This window comes from Plecotus auritus, assembly GCF_963455305.1.
Source record: "Plecotus auritus genome assembly, chromosome: 12".
Taxonomy (NCBI): domain Eukaryota; kingdom Metazoa; phylum Chordata; class Mammalia; order Chiroptera; family Vespertilionidae; genus Plecotus; species Plecotus auritus.
Window position 1 is genome coordinate 25,776,213 of NC_137778.1, and position 24,146 is coordinate 25,800,358.

General features: G+C 41.5%; 3 protein-coding genes across 3 annotated transcripts in view; 2 read left to right on the forward strand and 1 right to left on the reverse strand.

The window, feature by feature from the left end:
* Window positions 1–18,679, forward strand: part of ANKRD45 (ankyrin repeat domain 45) — a gene marked incomplete at both ends in the record, with an annotated part of 21,058 nt that extends 2,379 nt beyond the window's left edge. The window contains 5 exon segments of the mRNA XM_080647810.1: window positions 95–265; window positions 15,904–15,998; window positions 18,231–18,369; window positions 18,607–18,635; window positions 18,638–18,679. Coding sequence (XP_080503936.1) covers window positions 95–265; window positions 15,904–15,998; window positions 18,231–18,369; window positions 18,607–18,635; window positions 18,638–18,679 — 476 coding nt within the window.
* TEX50 (testis expressed 50) lies at window positions 9,784–11,533 on the reverse strand (the record flags this gene model as incomplete). The annotated part of the gene is made up of 2 exons (XM_080649111.1): window positions 9,784–10,310; window positions 11,210–11,533. 2 exons carry the CDS (start codon window positions 11,531–11,533, stop codon window positions 10,053–10,055), a joined length of 582 nt encoding a protein of 193 aa, XP_080505237.1. The 3' UTR covers window positions 9,784–10,052.
* Window positions 18,680–23,940: 5,261 nt separating the features above from the next.
* The window catches only part of SLC9C2 (solute carrier family 9 member C2 (putative)), a gene marked incomplete at its 3' end in the record, with an annotated part of 47,253 nt that continues 47,047 nt past the window's right edge, over window positions 23,941–24,146 (forward strand). Inside the window, exon 1 of the mRNA XM_080647811.1 lies at window positions 23,941–24,107. Within this exon, the coding sequence (XP_080503937.1) occupies window positions 23,981–24,107 (127 nt within the window). The 5' untranslated portion in view covers window positions 23,941–23,980. The remainder of the gene's footprint in view (window positions 24,108–24,146) is intronic.

The following is a 24,146-nucleotide window of genomic DNA, read 5'->3' on the forward strand; positions in this document are numbered from 1 at the left end:
TTGGTAAACAGTAACTGCTCAATAATAATATTGCAATGACGAATCTTGAAGAGTGTAGTCCATTTGGCCTGACCGTCCTCATGCTGTTTGTCAGGTTATACACTCTTACACTGTGCTGCAGCCTGGGGTCGTCTGGAAACTTTGAAAGTGCTCGTGGTGGAACTGGATGTTGATATAGAAGCTCTGAACTTCCGGCAAGAGCGAGCTCGAGATGTTGCTGCTCGGTATTCCCAGACCGAGTGCATTGAATTCCTGGACTGGGCAGGTAAGGATACCCACAAGGTATCAGTAAGCTGACTGATTCATTTGTATGTATGCTATGCTTCCATCAAAGGTCAAAAAGCCATACTAATATTTCGTATACGTCATTTCCACAGCCTTGTAGAATATGGCTTAGAGATTTGCATGCATACAAACATTGGTTGAACAATTAGTAAATATGAAGTTCATGGCATTCATTTTATGTAGTAATTTGCACTCAAGTTTTTAGCAAGCATTTAATAAATGCTCACTGAGCATTGTTGTAGGTACAATTGGTTGTTCCTGCCATCTGGACATTTGTTAGGTGGGGGTTGATAAACGGTAGGTACATGTCAGTAATAATACCAGAGAGACTATGATGAAGGGTTAAAATCAGCAGAGCAGATGATCATACATGCTTTGAAGTGGACGGAGGTCATGAAGTCAGAGCATGTTGGAGTTGAGCTGGGCCTTGAAGAATGGGTGGGATTTGAAAATACAATAGAAGGAAACGGGCGTGAGCTAACGCTAAGAGCTGGGAGTGAAAATAAGTGGCATGTTTGAAGGACAGTGACAAGACTGCTTTACTGGAACACAAGTCCTAGTTTGCACACGTAAGCTGCGGAGTAATAAAAGCATAAGTACATGGGCTCTTGCTCAGATTGCTTGAGTTTACGTAGGGGTATCTCCACTTGAAACCTATGTGATCTTGGACAACCTCCCCTCCCCCCCAAAAAAAACCCCACAACACCCCACCCATTTTTGAAGAATGACCCATAGTACTTAAGAAACAATCCAGGGACACATTTTGCTGTTACTTTTCTGAAAAGAAACAGTTTGAGGTGTATGGGTGTGGAGTTTTATTGTTTTCCTCTCCCTAATACCCATCTGTTTTTGTTTGGGTCCTTACCTTCTCAGGGGAATGATACCTAACATTTCCTAGTGATGAAGATGAAAGGTGCTAATACTATCAACTATTATTCTGTTTCCAGACCAGTGACAGAATTGTAAGGATTGGAGCTTCAAGTGCACATAGCTCTGGAATGTCAGAAACACAGACTATTCAACATTTCACGTTTGTGTAATTCAGACTTCCAAGAGTATAAGTCACTTCCACTCCCTGTTCTAGTGATTAGAGTAGGAGGCATCTGGAGAGGTTTAAGGGGTTGAGGATTCCCTACCCCAAAGAGTCCTCTCCATACTGCTGAAAATTCCACTGTTAGAAAGAAATTTCTTTGGATTTTCAAGGTTTTTAAGTGTTCAAGAGTCCTCCATTAAAAGAAAAATATATCAGCATTCTCTGAGCAGCCATTAGTTGATAGTTCAAAATGCCAAAGGGATAGAACAAACACCTGTGGAAATGTGGGTAGAGTTGTGCTAAGGAAGCATGGGAGGAAGGAGGAAAGTCTGGAAAGTGGAACCATAAATGACCTTGAAAAAAATAGTTTTATTGATTTCAGAGAGGAAGGGAGAGAAGATAGAAACATCATTGATTGGCTGCCTCCTGCACGCCCCCTACTGGGGATTGAGCCTGCAACCTGTGCATGTGCCCTTGACTGGAATTGAACCCCCCAGGACCCTTCAGTCCCCAGGCCAACGCTCTATCCACTGAGCCAAATCAGCTAGGGCCAAGGATTTTTTTTTTTTTTTTTTTTAAAGAAACAAGGCACTTATATATTTTATTCTTTCAGCAAATCTTTTTGTTTGTTTTTTTGTTTTTTTGTTTTTTTGTTTTTTTCTTTTTTTTTTTTTTTTTTTTTTTTTTTTTTTTACTATATGTAATACTTTATTTATTTACTTATTTTTTCTTTTTTCAAATTTTTATTAAGGTATTATATGTGTACATTTCTTATCATTGCCCCCGACCCCCACCCCACTCCCATATATGCCCTCACCCCCCAATGTTTTGCATCCGTTGGTTACTCTTATATACATGCATATAAGTCCTTCAGTTGATCTCTTATTTCCCCCACCTCTCCCTAACCTTACCACTGTAATTTGACAGTCTGTTTGATGCTTTACTGCCTCTGTAACTATCTTTTTGTTCATCAGTTTATAATGTTTTTCATTATCCCCAAATGAGTGGGATCATGTGGTATTTTTCTTTCATTGACTGGCTTATTTCACTTAGCATAATGTTCTCTAATTCCATCCAAGTGCCTACAAATGGTAGTAATTCCTTCTTTTTTACGGCAGCATAGTATTCCATTGTGTAGATGTACCATAGTTTTCTGATCCAGTCATCTGCTGATGGGCATTTAGGCTGTTTCCAAATCTTAGCTATTGTAAATTGTGCTGCTATGAACATAGGGGTGCATATATCCTTTCTGATTGGTGTTTCTGGTTTCTTAGGATATATTCCTAGGAGTGGGATTACTGGGTCAAATGGGAGTTCCATTTTCAGTTTTTTGAGGAAACTCCATACTGTTCTCCACAGTGGCTGCACCAGTCTGCATTCCCACCAGCAGTGCACGAGGGTTCCTTTTTCTCCGCATCCTCGCCAACACTTGTCGTTTGTTGATTTGTTGATGATAGCCATTCTGACAGGTGTGAGATGGTATCGCATTGTTGTTTTGATTTGCATCTCTCGGATAATTAGTGACTTTGAGCATGTTTTCATGTGTCTCTTGGCCTTCCTTCTGTCTTCTTTCGAAAAGCTTCTATTTAGGTCCGTTGCCCATTTTTTTATTGGATCATTTATCTTCCTTTTATTAAGTTGTATAAGCTGCCTGTAGATGTTGGAAATTAAACCTTTATCAGTGATACCATTTGCAAATATGTTCTCCCATACAGTGGGGTTTCTTGTTGTTTTGTTGATGGTTTCTTTTGCTGTGCAAAAGCTTTTTATTTTGATGTAGTCCCATTTGTTTATTTTCTGTTTGGCTTCCATTACCCTAGGGGCAGTATCACTGAAAAAGTTCTTTTGGCATATGTCTGAGATTTTGCTGCCTGTGGATTCCTCCAGTATTTTTATGGTTTCCCGTCTTATATTTAAGTCCTGTACCCATTTTGAGTTTATTTTTGTGTATGGTGTAAGTTGGTGATCTAGTTTCATTTTTTTGCATGTATCTGTCCAATTTTCCCAACACCATTTATTAAAGAGACTGTCTTGACTCCATTGTATGCTCATGCCTCCTTTGTCAAATATTAAATGCGCATATTGGTTTGGGTCGATATCTGGATTCTCTATTCTGTTCCATTGATCTATATGTCTGTTCTTGTGCCAGTACCAGGCTGTTTTGATGACAGTGGCTTTGTAATACAGCTTGAAATCTGGTATTGAGATCCCTCCTACTTTATTCTTCTTTCTCAGGATTGCTGTGGCTATTCGGGGTCTTTTTTTATTCCAGATGAATTTTTGGAGAGTTCTTTCTAGGTCTGTGAAATACGCCGTTGGTATTTTAATGGGGAGTGCATTGAATCTATAGATTGCTTTGGGTAGTATGGACATTTTAATGATGTTGATTCTACCAATCCATGAACATGGTATGTTCTTCCATCTGTTTACATCTTCCTCTATCTCTTTTTTCAGTGTCCTGTAGTTTTCCGCATATAGGTCTTTTACCTCCTTGGTTAGGTTTATTCCTAAGTATCTTAATTTTTTTGGTGCGATGGAAAATGGGATTGCTTTTTTAGTCTCTCTTTCTGTAAGTTCATTGTTGGTGTATAGAAATGCCATAGATTTCTTGGTGTTAATTTTGTATCCTGCTACATTGCCGAATTCATTTATTAAGTCTGTTAGTTTTTTGATGGAGTCTTTCGGGTTTTTTATGTACAATATCATGTCATCTGCAAATAAGGACAGCTTTACTTCTTCTTTTCCAATTTGGATGCCTTTTATTTCTTCTTCTTGTCTAATTGCAGTGGCTAATACTTCCAGTACTATGTCAAACAGGAGTGGTGAGAGTGGGCATCCCTGTCTTGTTCCTGTTCTTAGGGGAAATGGTTTTAGTTTTTGCCCATTGAGTATGATGTTAGCTGTGGGTTTATCATATATAGCTTTTATTATGTTGAGGTATGATCCTTCTATTCCCACCTTGTTGAGAGTTTTTATCAAGAAAGGGTGTTGGATTTTGTCAAATGCTTTTTCTGCATCAATTGATATGACTATGTGATTTTTATCTCTCAATTTGTTTATGTGATGTATCACATTTATTGATTTGCGGATATTGAACCATCCTTGCATTCCTGGGATAAATCCTACTTGGTCATGGTGTATGATCTTTCTGATGTACTGCTGGATCCTATTTGCTAGAATTTTATTGAGGATTTTGGCATCTACATTCATGAGGGATATTGGCCTGTAATTCTCCTTCATTGTGTTGTCTTTATCTGGTTTTTGTATTAGGGTGATGCTTGGCTTCATAGAAGGAGCTGGGAAGTGTTCCTTCCTCTTGAATTTTTTGGAATAGTCTGAGGAGGATAGGTTTTAGTTCTTCCTTGAATGTTTGGTAGAACTCTCCTGTGAAGCCGTCTGGCCCCGGGCTTTTGTTTGCCGGAAGCTCTTTGATGACTGCTTCAATTTCTTCCATAGTTACTGGCATGTTGAGCTGTTTAGATTCTTCCTGATTGAGTTTTGGAAGGTTATATTTTTCTAGGAATATGTCCATTTCCTCCAGGTTGTCCAGTTTGTTGGAATAGAGTTGTTCATAGTATTTTTTAACAATCCTTTGTATTTCGGCGGGATCTGTTGTTATTTCACCTCTTTCATTTCTGATCTTGTTTATTTGGGTCCTCTCCCTTTGCTTCTTGGTGAGCCTGGCTAGAGGTTCATCAATCTTGTTTATCCTTTCAAAGAACCAGCTCTTGGTTTTGTTGATCTTTTGTATTGTTTCTTTGGTCTCTATGTCGTTTATCTGTGCTCTGATCTTTATTATTTCCTTCCTTCTGCTTACACTGGGCTTTTCTTGTTGCTCTTTTTCTAACTCTTTGAGTTGTTGGGTTAGGTAATTTATTACCCCTGTTTCTTGTTTTTTGCAGTAGGCTTGTAGAGCTATGAACTTCCCTCTCAAGACTGCTTTCGCTGTGTCCCATAGATTTTGGATTGTAGTGTTTTCATTGTCATTTGTTGTCATGATGTTTTTTATTTCTTCTTTGATCTCTCTGGTAACCCAGTCATGGTTTAATAGCATGCTGTTTAGTCTCCATGTGTTTGATTTCTTTGGGTTGTTTTTATTGTAGTTGATTTCCAGTTTTATGCCACTGTGGTCTGAGAAGATGCTTGATATGATTTCTATCTTCTTGAATTTGAAGAGACTTTGCCTATGTCCCAACATATGGTCTATCTTTGAAAATGACCCATGTGCGCTTGAGAAGAATGTATATTCTGTGGCTTTGGGGTGAAATGTTCTGAAGATGTCAATTAATTCCATCTGGTCTAGTGAGTCATTTAGGATTGATGTTTCTTTGCTGATGTTTTGTTTAGAGGATTTGTCCAATGGTGATAGTGGGGTATTAAAGTCTCCTACTATGGTTGTATTGCTGTCAATGTCTCCCTTAATATCCTCCAGGAGTTTTTTTATGTATTTGGGTGCTCCTGTATTGGGTGCATATATGTTTACCAGAGTTATTTCTTCTTGTTGGATTGCTCCCTTTAGTATTATGAAATGGCCTTCCTTATCTCTTGTTATGTCCTTCAGTTTGAGATCTAATTTGTCAGAAATAAGTATTGCTACCCCAGCTTTTTTTTCAGTTCCATTTGCCTGGAAAACCTTTTTCCATCCCTTCACCCTCAGTCTGTGTGCGTCTTTTTTTCTGAGGTGGGTTTCTTGTAGACAGCAGATATATGGGTCGTGTTTTCTTATCCAATCTGTTACCCTATGTCTTTTGATTGGGGCATTTAATCCATTTACATTTAAAGTTATTATTGATAGGTACTTATTTGTCGCCATTCCTATTCTTTACCCCTGTGTTACTTCTTCGCTTCCTGTTTCTTTCTTTCTTTTTTTTTTTTTTTTACAGTAGACCCTTTAGCATTTCTTGCATTGCTGGTTTGGTGGTAATAAATTCCCTTAGTCCTTTTTTGTCTGTGAAGCTCCTGATTTCACCTTCAATTTTGATTGACAGCCTTGCTGGGTACAGTATTCTTGGATTCAGCCCCTTCCTTTGCATGACTTTGTATATTTCATTCCATTCCCTTCTGGCCTGATGAGTTTCTGTTGAGAAATCAGTTGCTAGTCTGATGGGGGTTCCTTTGTATGTAACTTTCTGTCTCTCTCTTGCTGCTTTTAAGATTCTTACTTTGTCGTTGGTGTTTGCCAATTTAATTATAATGTGCCTTGGCGTCGGTCTTTTGGGGTTCATTTTACTTGGGACTCTGTGAGCTTCTTGGATTTGTGTGGGTTTTTTCTTCCCTATATCTGGGAAATTTTCTGTCATTATTTCTTCAAAGAGGTTTTCTATTCCTTGCTCAGCTTCCTTTCCTTCTGGAACCCCTATTATGCGGATGTTGTTTTGTTTCGTGTTGTCCCAAAGTTCCCTTAGACTCTCCTCCTGCCTTTTAATTTTTTTTTCTAGAAGTTGCTTTTCTTGGGTATTTTTTTCCATCTTGTCTTCTAGCTCACTGATGCGGTCCTCTGCTTCTTCTAGTCTACTCTTGATGCTTTCTATTGAGTTCTTTACAGCAGCGATGTCATTTTTCATTTCTTCTTGGTTCTTCTTCATTTCCTCTTGGTTCTTGCTCATATTGTCGAATTTGTCTTCCATTCTTTTCAGCCACCTTATGACCATTTCTCTGAATTCTTTTTCTGGAAGGTTGCTTGCCTCCATTTCGTTTACTTCCTTTTCTGGTGATGCCTGCTTTTCTTTCATATGCGGGCTGCTTCTTTGTCTCCCCATGGTCTCTCTTCTCTGGGTGTCTGGTTATGTAGTTCTCTCTCTCCTGGGTTGATTTAAAGGCACAAAATACAACACTACCAGGTACAACTCACAAGGCACTGAACAGGAATGTATTCACGATATTAATAACCTCCAATAAAGGTGACCACCAGAGAAAGGCAAATTAGGTGATAGGAGAGAAAGAAGAAGAGGAAAAAAGAAAGAAAGAAAGAAAAAAAGAAAAAAGGAGTGTGAAAATGAAATTGGGAAAAGGGAAAGTAAAGAGAGAAAAAAAAAGTAAGAGAGACAAGAAAGTGACTAAGAGAGAAAGGGGAACAGACTATATATATTGGGGATAAAACTCCAATAGAACAATCACTAATCCCAGCAAATGCCAGCAACAAGTGCCTGGGGATTAATACAAACTACAACACCAACTAATATAGATTGAGGCAAGGGAAAGCTGAAGCACAAAACAAACAAAAAAATAAACAAAAGAAGAATAAGCAAAACAATCTCACAAAAACAGCATAAAAATTGGATATAATCTACATTCAAGCAAACAACAACAAAAGGACAGAGAGAAGGACAAGTTTATGGATAGCTCAGACAGCGAAGGGAGAGGTGTATGTGGACTTGGAGCAGGGGATTAGAGATTAGATATGTAAGTAGGGTGAAATTTTAACAAGGGGTAAACAGAAAGAATAGGGAAAATCTAAAGCAGTAAAAGGGTAAGACAAACAGGACACTGAAAAGGGGGAGGTTGGGAAGAGAGTGATGGCCTAAAGGTAGAGTTGAGATAGAGTAAAACGATGCTAAAGGAAAGATAAAAAATAGAATGTAGAACCCTAATCCCAAAATAAAATGAAGAGAAAATAAAATGACACTTTAAAAAAAAAAAAAGATAAAATAGCAGTAGTAATAATACGGATTGAAAATAAAAATGTAATCATTAAAAAGGTAAAATCAAGTGATGAAAAAAGAAAAAAAAGTTTCTTGATTAAAAGATGCAAAAAATGAAAATAAAAAAAAAATAAAAAAAATAAAAAAATAAAAGGTAAAAATAAAATGTGAAGTAGTGAAGGTCATTCACTTCCTCTGTTTTTCTGTTTGGCACGCCTGTTTCTCAGTCCAGACAGTATTGCAGTTCCCTGCGATCCACTGCTCTTCGGTGTTGTAAGCCAGTCCTGATTTTAAGCAGGCGGTGTGTCTTAATTTCTCGTAGTCCTTTATTTTTGATTACGCAAGAGTCAATTTGTGATTCAGCCCCTGGGTGGCAGTGTTTCTGGATTGACTTCCGGGTCTATCTATGGCCTCTCTAGGCAGTGTTAGAGCCTTCTTTCCCTGTGGCACTGCCACCGGCCTGTGGGCGTGGTCTGCCTCAGAGCTGACTCTCTGATGGTCACTCCCCGCTCCGATCCCCAGGTTCCAGAAAAACAACTTTCCCCTGCAGTCTCCCAGGGTGTCCCCAACTGGGTGATCCTATGTATTGGGCTTAGTAATCAGAAGCAAGGATTTGAAGAGGAAAAAGCCCAAGTGTGCGAACTCCAGGACTGCGAGTAAACCCAGGCACAAAGGGAGCGCACGGGCTGCGCGTAAGTCTGGACAGCCTGAAATTCTTAGGGTGTCCCTGCACTTCAGATCAAAATGGGTTGCTTTTTAGAGTGCCCTTCTCTTAGCAGCTCTGAGGACCCCTTTCCACAATCACAGATCACGCCAGCCCCTACAGTCACGGACTTTTCTAGGCACAGACTTCCCTGGTCCTCCAGCTCCCGCAAAACGCGCGTTCCTCTCTCCCGCCGGGACCAGAGACCTCACCTTATCCCAGGCGAAATCTGACCTTTCCGTGGTGGAGTGTAGAGCTCCTCTGAACCCGTGTGCTTGCGCCAGTTGGGGAGCGTTGTTCTGGGGCTCGCAGCTGTTCCTGGGGTGCCGCAGTTGTGGATTCTCAGGCTTCAGATAAGCTCCACTTTCCGGATCAAGATGGCGCAGACTCCGCGTCCAAGCCCGCAGCTCCGGGAGGGGACCCAGCCGCAGTTGGTGCTGCCAGGTCAGGGGAACCCCGTTCAGCAGTCCCCCACCTCCTTCTGGAATTCAGCTGTCTCCCAACCAGCCAACAAACACTCCTTGTGCGTCCCTCAGCTGTTCTTTCTTTCTGCTCCGGGACAAGGCTCGGAACACGTCTGTCTATTCCGCCGCCATTATTCCCTCCTGTTTTTTTTCTTTTAAATTTTTTTAATTGTTTGAAGTATTACAAATAGTAGTACATATGTCTCTTTTTTTCCCCCCATTGACCTCCCCCCAGAAAGGATTGTTTTTTAAATGTTATTGTAGACAGTATTACAGATGTCCCCCCAATTCCTTCCCTCCTTAAGCTTGCTCTACCCAGCCTTAGATCTTGCATATATTTCTGGGATTTTTCATGTTTTTAATCAAACTTTCTGTCCTAGTCTCAAATCAGTGTCCCAGTATTTGTTGGAAGATATGGTAACCATATTGTTAAAAAATTGAGATAGCTGAGCAACAAAACTCAGAAATTTAAAAAAAAATGTTGATACTCAATTCATCATTTATTATACTAAAAATGGAAAAAATAATATTAAAAAATTAATCTGTTACTTGATACTTCCATACTATTCTAGCAATGGGCATCTGAGATGAGAAATTAAGTCTTCTTGTGGCCATAACATTTGCTCAGGAAAGCAAGGAAAGTCACAAATATTATTTAAATCAGAGATTTATTAAAACACTAAAGATTCTAATTTACAGATCGATTAATGATTTGTAATGTGATGCATTAAAAAGAACAAAATACTTAAATCTGAATAGTGACTGAGGACCGTCTTTTCCCCAGTACTTTAGTAAGTACGGATGCCTTTTCAGCTGAATAGAAATATCTTCAACCTGGGCTTCTTTGCAAAGTTTCAGTAAAGAATGTGGCAAAAAAATGAGAAAGGCTCACAGAGAACCATTTGGAACCTTATACGAGTTCTCTCCTAGGCGCTCTGTGTGGTCTCCATTTTGGACCGAACTACGTTCACATGTTTTTGGTGTCCTCTGGTTCCTCCTCGGTTCTTATACTTGAGCTTTCCGGGCTTGAATTTCTTAGACGAAGGACGCTGGGCCTTCCGGTCCAGGTACTCACTCATCATGGATGTCGTGGCCAACAGTTTGAAGAGTAGTTGGTCTATGTCATTGATGGACTGGCTTTCTGGTTCATTACCAACTATATCTATGGAGGCTTGTTTTTTCAGCTAACAGGGGGGAAAGCAAATGAAATTACACGTTGTTTTCTTACTGTAGTTCAAATGAAATTTTCTGGATAGCTATGCTGAAACACCACACATTACTTATTTATATGAAAGAAAGGTCATTACAGAAAACAGGTCCGAGGGCGGAAAAAATGCTCTTTTGTATATCCCCAGTGAAAGATGGTAATAATCATTATCATCAACAACAAACTTTTAAAAGGTGCTTTTTATGGTTAGAGCATTCTGCTGGGAGAAGTTATTTGAATATTAGCAAAATATTTCCCTTTACTAAACAGCTTCAAAGTATAAGGCAGTAACATCAGGGTCATTTCATAGCAATATGTTTATTGTAAAAGTCAATGAGCTTTTAAGATTGCCTCAAAATATGGTGTCATTGGCAAAGTGGGAAATTAAAGCGTGCCATTTCCCAGAAAGTTATCCAAACATTAGACATTAGTTTACAGTCCATTTAAAAAATACATCCCAACTTTTACATACTTAGCCTTCTTAGATAGATCTGGAAGGAATCTAACAGATATCTTATTCCACATCCTTCATTTTATTGGTGAGGCAGTTGAGAAGGATCAAATGACTTACCTCTGGACCCAGACAGGTAACTTCATTTCCTGTACATTCTACATATTGTAGCTCATTACTTTCTTGATGCATTTTGTAACTTGAAAGGGAGGGATTGTACTAGGTTATTTTAAGGACCTTCTAATTTAATACTGATTTGTTGAGCACCTACTATATGTCAGACACTGTGCTAGATGCTGGGGGTGAATGGCGGGAACTGCAGAAGATTGCAGAGGAAAAAGACATTGACATTGTACTTTCCTTCTTAATCTTGTCTTTTAAACTCTGATATCCTATGACTATTACTATTTGCATCACTAACTTACTTCTTTCTTGTGTCTCTTCCACTTCATCCACAGGTAATGCACAGATAAAGCAAGCAGGATTAGAGAGATAGCTTGTCCTAAAATACACACGAGATATACAAGACTCGCAATTACATCCATATTAATAAAATTGCACCATAGTTTGTCCATAGGGTAAGGTAGGCAGTGAGATGGAGAAGGCTCAACTTTCAGATAAAGCATTTCTTCAGGAAATATCTCCCATCCAACTTTAGCCCAGATAGTTCCATCACAAATGCAGGAATTTTCCTTCAATAAGCAGGCAAACAACAGAAGAAACATCAGGGATAGTCCTTGAATGGACATCTTTCTCAACTGGGACATAAAAAAAAAACAACCTATGGCCAAAACTCTGGTCAGAGAGAGAGCAAGAATGCCCTGAGCACTAGTTAATAAGACACTGAAGGTTGTCTTTCTACCTGGCAAAATAAACACTGCTGATCATTGTGACATCATCCGTCAGAGTGATTCATGGACAGAGTCAGTGACATCATAACCACATTGGAACTAAAAGGTGTTACTTAGCCAGTCACCTGGGGATACTTTTCTTGCTTTATACTAGAATTATTTGAGCTACTTCAATTTTATGAAAAATGAAGACTTTACTAATGTCTTGCTAGCTAATTAATTAAAACTATAATCATATTAATGGAGTTTCATGGAAACAATTTACCTATATCCCTTCCAACCCTTCTCAAGTATGGCTGTTTTATATCTACTTAAAAAATATCTGTAGCTATGCCATTTTACACAACCTACAATCACTTCTACTGTGAAATATTATTCCTTTCAAATGGTTAAGCAAAAAAAAGTACCTCCCCTTTTTAACCTATGCCCCTTTGGTAGCAATGTGGTACTATTAGGTAGTGGGTGAGGGGTGGGAAATTTGGCATGGTATGTGAAAAAAAGATGAGATGGTGAGGGGGCATGGCATTTGCTAAAAAGATGAGACAGAGACCCTGTCCTTAAGGATCTTAATCTAGAGGTAGAAGCAAAGAATAAGTTAATAAAAATTCCGAGATACTGTAGACTGAAATGAGAGCTAAATCAAATTATAATCATGTAACAGCTGATAGCACAATGAGTTTTACTTGAGACAATTAGGAGTTTCACAGACATGTTTTTAGGTCAGGTTTGAAGAGTGAGTAGAATTTTGGTAGGTGGACAAGGCATCTTAGATTGAGAAAACATAATGAGCAAGAAATTCTGTGTAAACATTCATATAACATTTATTGAGCACCTCCTATGTGCTAAATACTGTTCTAGGAACTCAGAATGCATATACAAGAAGGCACAAAATAAAATCTTTATGTTCACAGAGTTTCCTTTCTAGTGAGGAGACATAGAAAATAGAAAATAGATCTATGGAGTGCTATGGAGAACAACAAAGTAGAGTTGTAAGGGGTTATGACATGGCCAGCGAGTGGAGGAATGTGTGAGTGTGTGTGTTACTTTATCGAGGGCAATCAGGAAAGGCTTGTCTGATAAGGTGATGCTTGAGCAGAGACCTGGGGAACTGAAGGAGTGAGTCATGTTGACATCTGGGGACAGAGGGAACAGGAAGTAAATAATGGATAGACTCTCTGGGTGAATAAAGCTGGAAAGAGCTTGTAGCTAGATAGATGTTGCAAACAGAACTAATTCCCTAAACTGATAGATAGACCTTGGAAGGCCCTGTATTTTCTTCAGTAGCCAATAGGGAGTCATTTATAGAGTTTGAGGAGGAGCATGACATAGTAAACTTATTGAGTGCTTCACTGTATACCAAGCACTGTGCCAAGATATTTGTATGCAGTATACTACATTTTGTCTAATCATTACAACTCCATGAGGACTGTACTATATTACTTACATTTTATGGATGAGAAAACTGAGGTTAAAGGGGTTAAGGAATTACTGTGATCTGAATGTTTGAGTCCCTAGAATTTCATATGTTGAAATCCTATGCCCAAATGATGGTATTAGGAAGTGGAGTCTTGGGGGGGGGGAGGGAGGGGGGACGGGAATAAGGACATGTGGGTGGAGCCCCCATGAATGGGATTAGTGTTCTTTTAAAAGAGTCTCCACAGAGCTCCCTAGCCCCTTCCTCCTTGTGAGGATGCATTAAGAAGGCCTTAGGGCTATGAAGGAAGAGGGCTCTTACCTGAGTGCAACCATTTTGCTGCCTGATCTTGGACTTCCCAGCCACCAGAACTGTGAGCAGTAAATTTCTGTTGCTTATAAGCTACCCAGTCTGTGGTGTTTTGCTGTCGAAGCCTGAATGGACTAAGGCAGGCATGGTGGCATTAAGAGGATGCTTTCAATAAGCTCCTTTCTCTACCAAGACACCCAAAATAAATATGTTCTCTCAGTAAAAGCAGCGTGCTTATTATACAAATGCAGTTTCATGATAAATCCCTTAGTTCCCTCTTTCAACTAGTCCCTTCCCTAAACTCCACCCTATATTGAAATTGTGAGACCACCACTGACTCCAGGTCTCCCAACTAGTGGAGCCAAAACGTAAACCTTGGTTTCCAGTTTAGGGAATTAGTTCTGTTTGCAACATAAATGATGGGTTTGAAGCTGTGAAGGGCTAGAAGCAAGAAAACCAGTTAGCTTGTCCATATACATTAATACTATTCCATGTGTGGGTCAGAATTGGACCCTGGAAGGTCCTTTTATTATGTTTACTTTACACATGGGCAAACGAGGCTGAAGAGAGATTGTTAGGTGCTATAGATGACCCAGCGGAGCTTTACAGTGATTTCATTAAGCCTCTCAAAAATTCCTATTTGGAATTACATATACAAGATTGTGTATACTGATTGTGGTAGGCTAGATAATGGCCCCCAGTTATCCAGGTCCTAATATTACATGTCAAAAGGAACTCTGCAGATATAATTAACTTAATGATCTTAACATTAGGAGAGTATCCAGTTGGGCCCTAGATATAATCACAAGTGCCTTTCTAAGAGGGAAGAAGAGGGGTCTTTGGTACAGAAGAAGAGGAGTGTGGTCCTGCAAGCAGAGGGTGGGATGCTGCTCTCTGAAGCTGCACTAGAAGCTGAAAAAGATAAGGGACAGGTCTTCCCCTTAGGGCCTCCAGAAGGAATCGGCCTTGCCTTCAGCCCAGGGAACCTGAGTTTGGAGCCCTGGCCTCCACAGCTGTGAAAGAATAAACCAGAGTGGTATTAAGCCATCAGGTTGGTGGTAATTTGTTACAGCAGCTGTAGGAAACTAATACGGAAGTTGGTGCCTGGAAATGAGGTGCAGCTATAAGCAATGCCTAAGTGGGTGGAAGTGGCTTTGACATTGGGTAATGGGTAGATGGAAGAATTCTGAGATGCATGGTGAAAAAAGCCTTGAGTAGACTGTTGGTAGAAATATGGACATTAAAGAAGGTGAGGGCTCAGAAGGAAGTGAGCAAACTGGAGGAACGGTCATCTTGTAGCACAGTGGCAGGAAGCTTAGCTGAATTGTAAGTGAATGTGGGCATTTAGCTGAAGGGATTTCGAAGCCAAGTGCTGAAGACATGGCCTGAATTCTTTCTGTTGCTTCTAGTAAAATGTGAGAGGAGTCAGATAAATTGAGGAGAGAATCTGCTATGCTAAAGGAAAACAGGACTTGATGTTTTGGGAACTTCTCAGCCTATCGGGATCGCAAAACTGCTAACACGAGGAGAATCACTGTCAGGAAGGTATGCTCTGGAGAGAAAGCCAGGGGTATGGCCACCCGGTGTTTTGCTGGAGCTGAAGGGCTCAGGCATGCTGCTTGAGGGTCCCCGCAGCCATCTCTGCAGAAGTCAGGCCAGAAAGGAGATGGTCCAGGAGGGCCCGTGGAGGAGCCCCTTGTCCAAGGGAATGACTCTGTGACATGCAGGGAGACTCAAGGTTTTTGTGGATGTTATACTAGCAGACACACTGCCCGCTTGGACAAAGGGATGAAGAAAGAACAACAAAAAAAAAAAGGCTGCCAGACTCCCCAAAGTCTACACGCAGGAACTGACCGATGAAACTATCAGCTGCAAAAATCCGCTTCGGGTCATGAAGAGGGACAGAAGGCGCTGCTGGAGCTGCAGGCCCAAGAGGGAGCCTTGCTTCGCAGAGGGCTATTCCCAGGCCTTGACGCGTAACAGTTTGCTACGTGGGATTTTGAATTACTGGGGACGAGTGACTCCTTGTTTCCTTCCATTTTCTCCTGTTTCGAATGGCAGTGTCTACAACTGTTACTCGGTGCCTGTCCCACCCCTGCATTTTGGAAGCAGAGAACTTGTTTTCTAGTTTCACGGGTCTACAGATGGAGAGGAATTCTACCCCAGGGAGGAAGGGACATGCCGAAGTCTCACCCATGTTGTCTAGATGATTTAGATGATGAGATGTGAGACTTGTGAGCTGATGATATTTTCAATGAACATTAGGAAATTAATCGATGCTGTAATGGCTTGAGACTTTTGGATGCTGGGATGGGGTAAATGTAATTTGCATGTGGGGTAGCTGTGAATTTTGCAAGGCCAGAGGCCCCAATGCTGTGCTGGTTGAGTTGTTGTCTTTCTTGAAATTCAATGAAAACAAACACAAAAAAATCTCCTCCACACAGTCCCTTTCAAGCTCTGGCTATGTAATAGTCCATGACAAACAGTTGAGCATATTTTTTGGTCTTTGTCTTATTTTTGTACATCTTACTGTCTGTTCTTTCAGCTGCAAGGCTGGCTCTGAAAAGATACATTACAAAGGTCTCTACGACTGTTACAGAATCAGAAAAGGGACCAGGGAGACTCTTCAAAGAAGACAAGGTACTACATTGTGATCATTGCTTGTTCTGAAGTCTTTTGAGATTTTCGCCTTATATCTTTAATTTTACACTAAAGCTGAGGTAGGTGGCAGTCCTTACTGCTCCCTTCTCCTTCCATTTTCCTTCCCTCCTCCCCTTCTTCCTTAAAGACTGAGAAGAGATGGACTAATAAAAAGTAATGAAAGGCAGTGCCCTCTGCAGTTCAACAGTATTTGGACGGAACAGACCCAAAAGGTGCCCCTTCTCCCAGCCTCCGACCGCCGTTCAGCATCTTATCCAGTCACCACCTTCAGAACCTCTGGGACCAGCCAACACACCAGCTTCTTTTCTACCTTAACTCCTTATCGCCGAACAAGCATGAGCTCCCAAATTCATCAGAATTATCCCACCGAAGTGGAGGCTGCGGTCAACCGCCTGGCCCCTGCCTCTGCGGGCCGCCCACACCTACCTCTCGCTGGGCTTCTATTTCCACCGAAGAGGTGGCTCTCCGGGGCGTGGGCCAGTTCCTCCGAGAGTTGGTGGAGAAGAGGCGCGAGGGCTCCGAGTGTCTCCTAAAGATGCAAAACCAGTTCAGCGGCCACATTCTCTTCCAGGACAAGCTGAAGCCTCCCCAGGATGAGTGGGCAAAACTCAGGATGCCATGGAAACCACGCTGGCCTTGGAGAAGAACCTGACCCAGGTCCTTTTAGAGCTGCGTGCTCTGGGTTCTACCCGCAGGCCCTCAGCTCCGTGACTTCCTGCAGAACCACTTCCTGGAGGAGCAGGTGACACTCATTAAGAAGATGGGCGACACCTGACTAACATCCACTGGGTGGGGCGAGTGTCTCTTCGAAAGGCTCCCCCTCAAGCACAACTAGGAGCCTTTGGAGCCCAGAGGCCTTCGAGGGGCCCCTCTGCGTCCCCTGGTGTCTGCCTTGTGCCTGAGCCTCTCCCCGAAACTACTAGCCATTCTTTTAACCACCCTGGAGCCCTCTCCCATGCGTTGGGCCAAATGAAACAATAAAGCTTTTTGCAGCAAGGAAAAAAAAAAAAAAAAAGAAAGAAAGTAATGAAATCATATTAAAGAGTGACATAGAGATATACTAAGTAAGTATCTCACCCAACAACATGAATGAATCTTAGAATTGTGTTGAGTGAAAAAAACTCACCAAAGACTACATAGATTTTTATAAAGCTCAAAAGCAAGCAACATCAAACTATATTGTTAGGGATGCCAACAGATGGGGTAAAACTATTTTATTTTTTTAATATATTTTATTAATTTTTTAAAGAGAGGAAGGGAGAGGGATAGAGAGTTAGAAACATCGATCAGCTGCCTCCTGCACACCCCCCGCTGGGGATGTGCCCGCAACCAAGGTACATGCCCTTGACAGGAATTGAACCTGGGACCCCTCAGTCCGCAGGCCAACGCTCTATCCACTGAGCCAAACAGGTTAGGGCGGGGTAAAACTATTTTAAAAGGAAAGCAAAGGTATAAGCCTCTTGGAGGTGGGCAGGGGATGGCGTCGGGAGGGCACAGAAGCAGGGTTAATCGTCCTGGAGGTGTCTATCTGCATCTTCTACTGTTTGGAGAGGACCAGTGATACCCATTATTGTGCTTCAAAACAGATCTGCATCATGTACTTCAGTGTATCTGAACATATCCACTACATACTTTTATTAATGTATCGCAGTTTACATAATGGTATAAAGATGCACAGCTATAAAGATAGCTTGCCATATTTGCTGCATACTGAGTACTGCATGTGGACTAGTGTACTGCGTTGGATGTGCCCACACACACACACACACACACACACACACACACACACACACAAGATATACTCAGGGTGTCAGGAATGTGTTTTGGTGTTGTTTCCTGCATTTCTCTGCAGGATGTGCTGTGAATTTTCTTGTGACTTTCTGATGAAAAGGATTAGATATTGCTAAAGCATAGAGGTCACCAAGTCTAGGAACGTGTTAAGTTATACATTTCACTCGTGGTTTGTAAAGCACTTTACAAGTTCTCTTACGAAACCAACAAAACAGGCAAAATTAAGCTCACAGGCTAGAGTCACGAAGTAGCCACCACTTTTTTAGTACTCAGTGGCCATATATGTTACACATGTGGCTGGCTGTATTGGGCAATGCAGACACAGATCATCACAGAAAGTTCTGGTAGGCAGTGCTGGTTTAGAGATATACAGAGTTTTGTTTTTCAATAAATAAGTAAATTTTCTGGGTCTGTCTCTAGAATAACATCCTCATTGCGTGCCGTATAAGAAGTGAGTGGTTGGAAACCCACTTGGAAGCTTCGATTGATGAGATTTTTGAGCAGAAACAACAACTGGAAGATATTGTGACTCCTATCTTCACAAAAATGGCTACACCACGTAAGTTTGGGATAAAAAGTGGTTTGAATGTCAGAAATATGGTGACAGGAGACTTGACTTAGGGTCAGCAAATACAACATACAGATGATGTATTACAGAATTGTACACTTGAAACCTATACAGTTTTATTAACCAGTGTCACCCCAATAAATTTAATAAAATTTTGAAAACTGTCTTCATTTGTGTTTTATATTGCAAACCAATTAAATGGACCTTTAAAAATCTGCTTCCTTTCAGGTCAAGTGAGAAGTGCCAAATCTGTAGTCTAAGCCTTGGTCAGAAAAGAAGCCAAAACCATACCTTCCACTGAACAAGATATTTTATAAAAAGCCACATTTTCTTCTAGTATTTGTAAAGGCACACCTATTCATGGCAACTGAAGCTGAGAAAACTGATGGGGGGTTTTATAAAAATGTTTAAGTATGAAATGGGATCCCCTGTTCTGTTTCACCCTCGTCAGCGTGCTCATGTCCGAACTCTGACCTTGACTGCTCCCCTGGGTGCAAGCCCCTGTGAGCTCCACCTGCTCCTCCCAGAGCGCGCTTGGGTGTGAGTCACCCCCACAAACCCTATGGAGGCTTTAAAAGCTGGTTAGAGAACCTAATGACCTTCTGTATTATGGAGGCAGGAAGTTTCTGTTCGATTAAAGAATTCTTTTAAGAGAAGACATGGTGGCTATTTCCAGAGGCACATTTTTTCTCCCTCTCTCCAAAGGAAAGTTATGGGATGTCCTTCTGGAGCAAGGCAGTATAAAGAGGGGTTTGGATCAGGATCTTCAGCTCATACAACTATTACTTTTTATGTTCCAATTAAGATTTACCTGTAAGGTGGGGTATAGTCTCTTAGTACACCTTCTTATTGTCTTTAGCCCCGTTCTGTCTTTGAACGAATAAACACAAATCTCTTTACTTTTATATTTAGATGTCTTCTATTCTGTAGGATTGGTAATGCAGCTTTATACCTGGACTCCACATAAATTTTCCTTCTGTTTTGTTTTATATTTTCTAGGTTTGAAATACGATAGTTGGTTTCATATTAGTGATTTGGAATATTTGGAATTTTTTTTTTCTAGTTTATCCAAAAGCCCCTGATCTACTACTCTATGACTTTCTGGAAAGGTTTTACAGAAAGAAAATATTTTTTAAAAACCACATTTATTGGTTTTTTTCTTATGACTTTCTCTTCTTTGTCTCACCCTGAAAGCTAGTTTTTATTATAGAGGCGAAGGAAAAGAAATAAGCAATTCAGCAATTCCATCGCAGCTGTGGTTTTGAGGTAACACTATTTTAAACTTGTCTCTCAAATGGTAAAGTTTTGAGATCTTTGTTATATCTGAGCGATTCCATTGCCTTAAGCAAAAGGACAGGCAGAAACCCTCTCTCCGGACTTCAGTAGGTGCCGCGGCGGCGTTTGGGGAGGAGAATAGAGAAGGAGCTCGGGTTTGCTCTGCTCTCCTCCGTCTGTGTGTTGGCAGAAGCACTGCGATAATTTGGGACAAGGCCTGGTGCCATGCTTGTTGTCGCTACTCTAATTCTCCGTTTGCTGAGCCTTGCTCGTGAATATGATATTGCTCTCCAGGCATGTGGTCTCCGTGACGAGGAAGGACTCCCGAGCCTCACTGCAGAGCATCCTCGGTGAGACCGAGGCACTTCCGGAGACCCCAGGTTAAAATTAGCCTCTCTCTCCTTTATTCACCTTTTAGTCATTATCCTCAGATATTGTGTAGCTTTCGATCCATTTGCTAATGCTGACTTCCTGAAACTCTTTGTATTGGCACCTTATGCCCTTATGGTTTCTTTACATCAAGCGTGTCAAACTCAAAGACTAACACGGGCCAAATAAACAAGGTTTAAGTTTATGTGGGCCGCAAAAAAACGAAAGCTTCAATGTTCATAGAAATGTAGGTTTGCCCTAGCCGCTTGTCTCAGTGGATAAAGTGTCAGCCTGCGGACTGAAGAGTCCCAGGTTCGATTCCGGCCAAGGGCACATGCCTGGGTTGCAGGCTCGATCCCCAGTAGGGGGTGTGCAGGAGGCAGCCGATCAATGATTCTCTCTCATCATTGGTGTTTCTGTTGCTCTCTCCTTCTCCCTTCCTCTCTGAAATCAATAAAGAAATATATATTTTTAAAAAAGAAAAAGCTTTTTTAAAAAAGAAATGTACGTTTATTTCGATAGAAACATGCTGAATACAAAGGGCTGAAATAAATGAGTATTTGTTAACATAAAATAGAACATTTTAATAAAAATTAATATTTTTTCTTGAACATTAACTTACCAGACACTGAATAACTGCACAAATTAATAAGCATAACGCAAATAAACCTATTTTTCTTGTTCTCCGAAATCGAAATATTTCCTCTTGTGCACACCAAACAAGTCAGTCCAAGACTAATGACGTGCCAATCGGCTGCTAAAATATTCACTGCTGGTATTAGTGGAGAGGCGCATAAGGGAATGAATGCAACACGATTATAGTAATCAGTCATTAGCGAACATTGTAGTTATTAATAATCTATAATAATAAAAGCGTAATATGGTAATTAGACTGGATGACCTTCCGGACGGATGAAGCCGGGGCTGCGAGGGAAGCCCGGGTCCCCGGTGCCAGAGGGAAGCCGCTGCCGGCAGCTGGGGGAAGGCAGGCCTACTCTTGCACAAATTTCGTGCATTGGGCCTCTAGTTATGTATAACAGGATATTGTAAAAATTAAGTTACAAAATTTTTATTAAAACATTTCTTACATACTGTTATGTTGGCTGGGCCGCAAAAATATTTGCGGTGGGCTGCATGAGGCCCATGGGCCGCGAGTTTGACATGCTTGCTGTATATGCTTACAAACTTTTCCCCTTTCACCAGCTGCTGTTTTTGTGTTTCCCGCAAATTCATATGTTGAAATGTAATGCCAATACGATAGATTAGGAGGTGGGGCCTTTGGCAGGTGGTTAGGTCATGCGGGCAGAGCCCTCGTGAATGGGATTAGGTTGCCCCGGCACCGTGTGAGGTTATGGCCATCTGGGAAGCAGGCTCTCGCCAGACACCGGATCTGCTGGCACCACGATCTTGGACTTCCTAGCCTCCAGAACAGAAAGAAAGAAATGTTTTTTTGCTTATAAGTTACCTGGTTATAGTTTTTTTGTTATAGCAGCCCAAGCAGACTAAGACACCACCTCCTCTTTTCCATCTGGCCTCCAGCTTGACTTCTCCAAAGTCAATCCTGTCTTATAATTTTACATGTCAATTATACCTCAACACGGCTGGAAGCAAGAAAGTCAATCCTTACCCCTGGTGGAGCACTCTGTAACCCTCGACCCACGGCCTTCTGTATCCCTAATGTTAGGAAGAAGGAATCCCGCATGCTTTGGGGGCAACCATAGTGCTAATAGCCTCATCCTGTGTTCTATGTGACCGTTCACATGTGTGTCTCCCCTTGTGAATTGTGCGCTTTTAGTGGGTAGGGGCTTTTCTTGTTCCTCTTCATACCTAAAGAGCCAATAAGATAGTGAGTAAGTAAGAGTTGAATGAATTCTCGTTGGGTGCTACCTGATTCATAGAACTCACTGGTCTTCATTCATCAATAGAGCTTGGTCACCTTTATAAAAATGAGCCCCGAATCCCACTCTCCATACTGTGCTGTGCCAGTGCCCCGTCCCACTCCCTTTCCTCCAGCAGACAAGCTGCACACACCCAGCGTCAGGACAGCTTATCTAGGTTCTTCTGGGACATTCACCTTGGAGGCACATGACTGCTTAAGCATGTGAACATGGGAGGGTTTGATTAGGTGTGACATAAGAATGAGAGTAGAATTTCATTATAACAAAGTAACTTCCTTGAAAGTAAACTACAAATTGATTAATGTTCATTGGGTTAAATTTATACTGAGTTTGTTTTTAGCGATTAGAGTTGAGGCAAAAATTATAAATAAGGCATCACAGAACTTGGGGTGCATTTCTTCTCCGATGAAAGCAGGTGAGATTGTTTCTTCAAATTAAGGACCAAAAGCCAATGAAAAATAGGAGTCAAGGAGGAAAATGGGAGTGAGAAACTCCCGTTGAAAAGGAAGGAGTGATAGAAAGAGAAAATAGAAAAGGATGAATGAAAAAGTCAGAGGGGAGACAAGGCAGTGTTGAAAAGGGTTAGGGTTGAAGAAAGAAAAACAGAGTATATACTTTTAAAAATGTAGGAGGAGGTTCTGTCTACTATGTCAGGCAAGGAAAATCAGTTAAGACAGTTGTTGGTACAGACACAGCTTGGGCAGTAAGCAATACAAGCTTCCCTGCAATTGGATCACTTAGCTGCTTCTGGATTGGGGGTAGGGATGGTGTATGTAGCCAATCAGAATGAAAGTGACTTGGCAAGAAACCAATAGGAACTGGGCATGGAAATGGCTTTCAGGGTGATAACAGTTGGCAGTACTGACCCTGGCAAACAGATGCAGAGCTGAGTGAGCATTGTTCTTTGCGGTTTTTGACAGCCTTCATCTGGATTTCAGTTTGGAACCGCTGAGCCTTGGAAGATACCACTGGTCTTGGTAGTTTTGGAGAACTTGGTTTGAGAGTAATGCTGGAGTGACAAGTGGCGATACAGGATGTGAAGATGACAAGGCCCTAAAGACAGGTGAAGTGATTCGAAGACGTAGCATTTTAACTCTCATTTCTAGCCCACCCTCTGCTTCCTACCAGAATCATTGTGGTTTGTGGACCAGCTCTGAACATTATTGGGGATACTTCAGGAACCTCTAGGAATTTTCAGGTTAAGACTAGTCACAAGGAAAAATAAAACAGGAGGAGTCCTTCTCAGGACCGCCATACAGGCTATGTGCCACACAAGGAACCAGCACACGGGGGTGTGGAGGCTGAAACCCAGGCTGTTGTTCACATGTCAAGCCATGTGCCCTGTGGTCAGGAGAGGGGACTTTTTCTAATTCACTCACAGATACCACATACTTTAGTTTTTTCCTTTGTTTTCGGGCTGTTCATAGACCTCACCACTCCCACCTAACTGGTGTGACTAACTTTGACCTTGTTTCCCGTTAGCCATTTTGGTTTTGGAGGGTCCTAGAGAGGAAAGGGGGCCATGGGATTGCAGTAGGAGAAGGGAATTCCAGAATGATTTGTACCCATGGAGGAAGTGCCCCCTCACAGAGCTCAGTTCATCACAAGTTCAGGGAGAGCCTATTGTGTGCCATGCGCTGTGTCCACAGCCTTCAGAAAAATTAATATCCAGCCCTAGCCCTTGTGAAACTCACTGTCCAGAGGGGAAGGCAAACACATCACCCTATCAAACAGTGGGAAGTGCAGAAATCCACACAAGCCCTCCCCTAGGGGCATGTAGCGGCTGAGAAGCACTAACGGGGCTGTCTGTTCCCTGCACAATGTCCCGGAGCACAAGCTGCAACAGGAGGTCTGAGCAAGTGCCCTGTGGCGAGAAATGAGCTCGGATCTGAGTCAGGTCCAATCCTCGGTGGAAAGAAAGAATGTGTGTGTGTGGGCTCCTGGCAAGTCTCACTTCCTCCTTTTTGCATATTACCACAGGTTGGTCTGTAGTCGTGCAAGTATCAGTAATAACTCACCTATAAATTCCTCAAGGAAGGACTGAAAAAGCAGTGGCAAAAATGAATACTACCTTCTGGGGGATAAGAGGTGGTAACACAGCGGATTTACTCTGTGGAAGGTCGGCTGACTACACTTTCGTGCATGGGTATTTTACAATGCTTGTATGTTTCATTACTGTCTTGGGAGGTAGGTAACGGCTTTTACTTACTATTTTTTAAAAAAAAC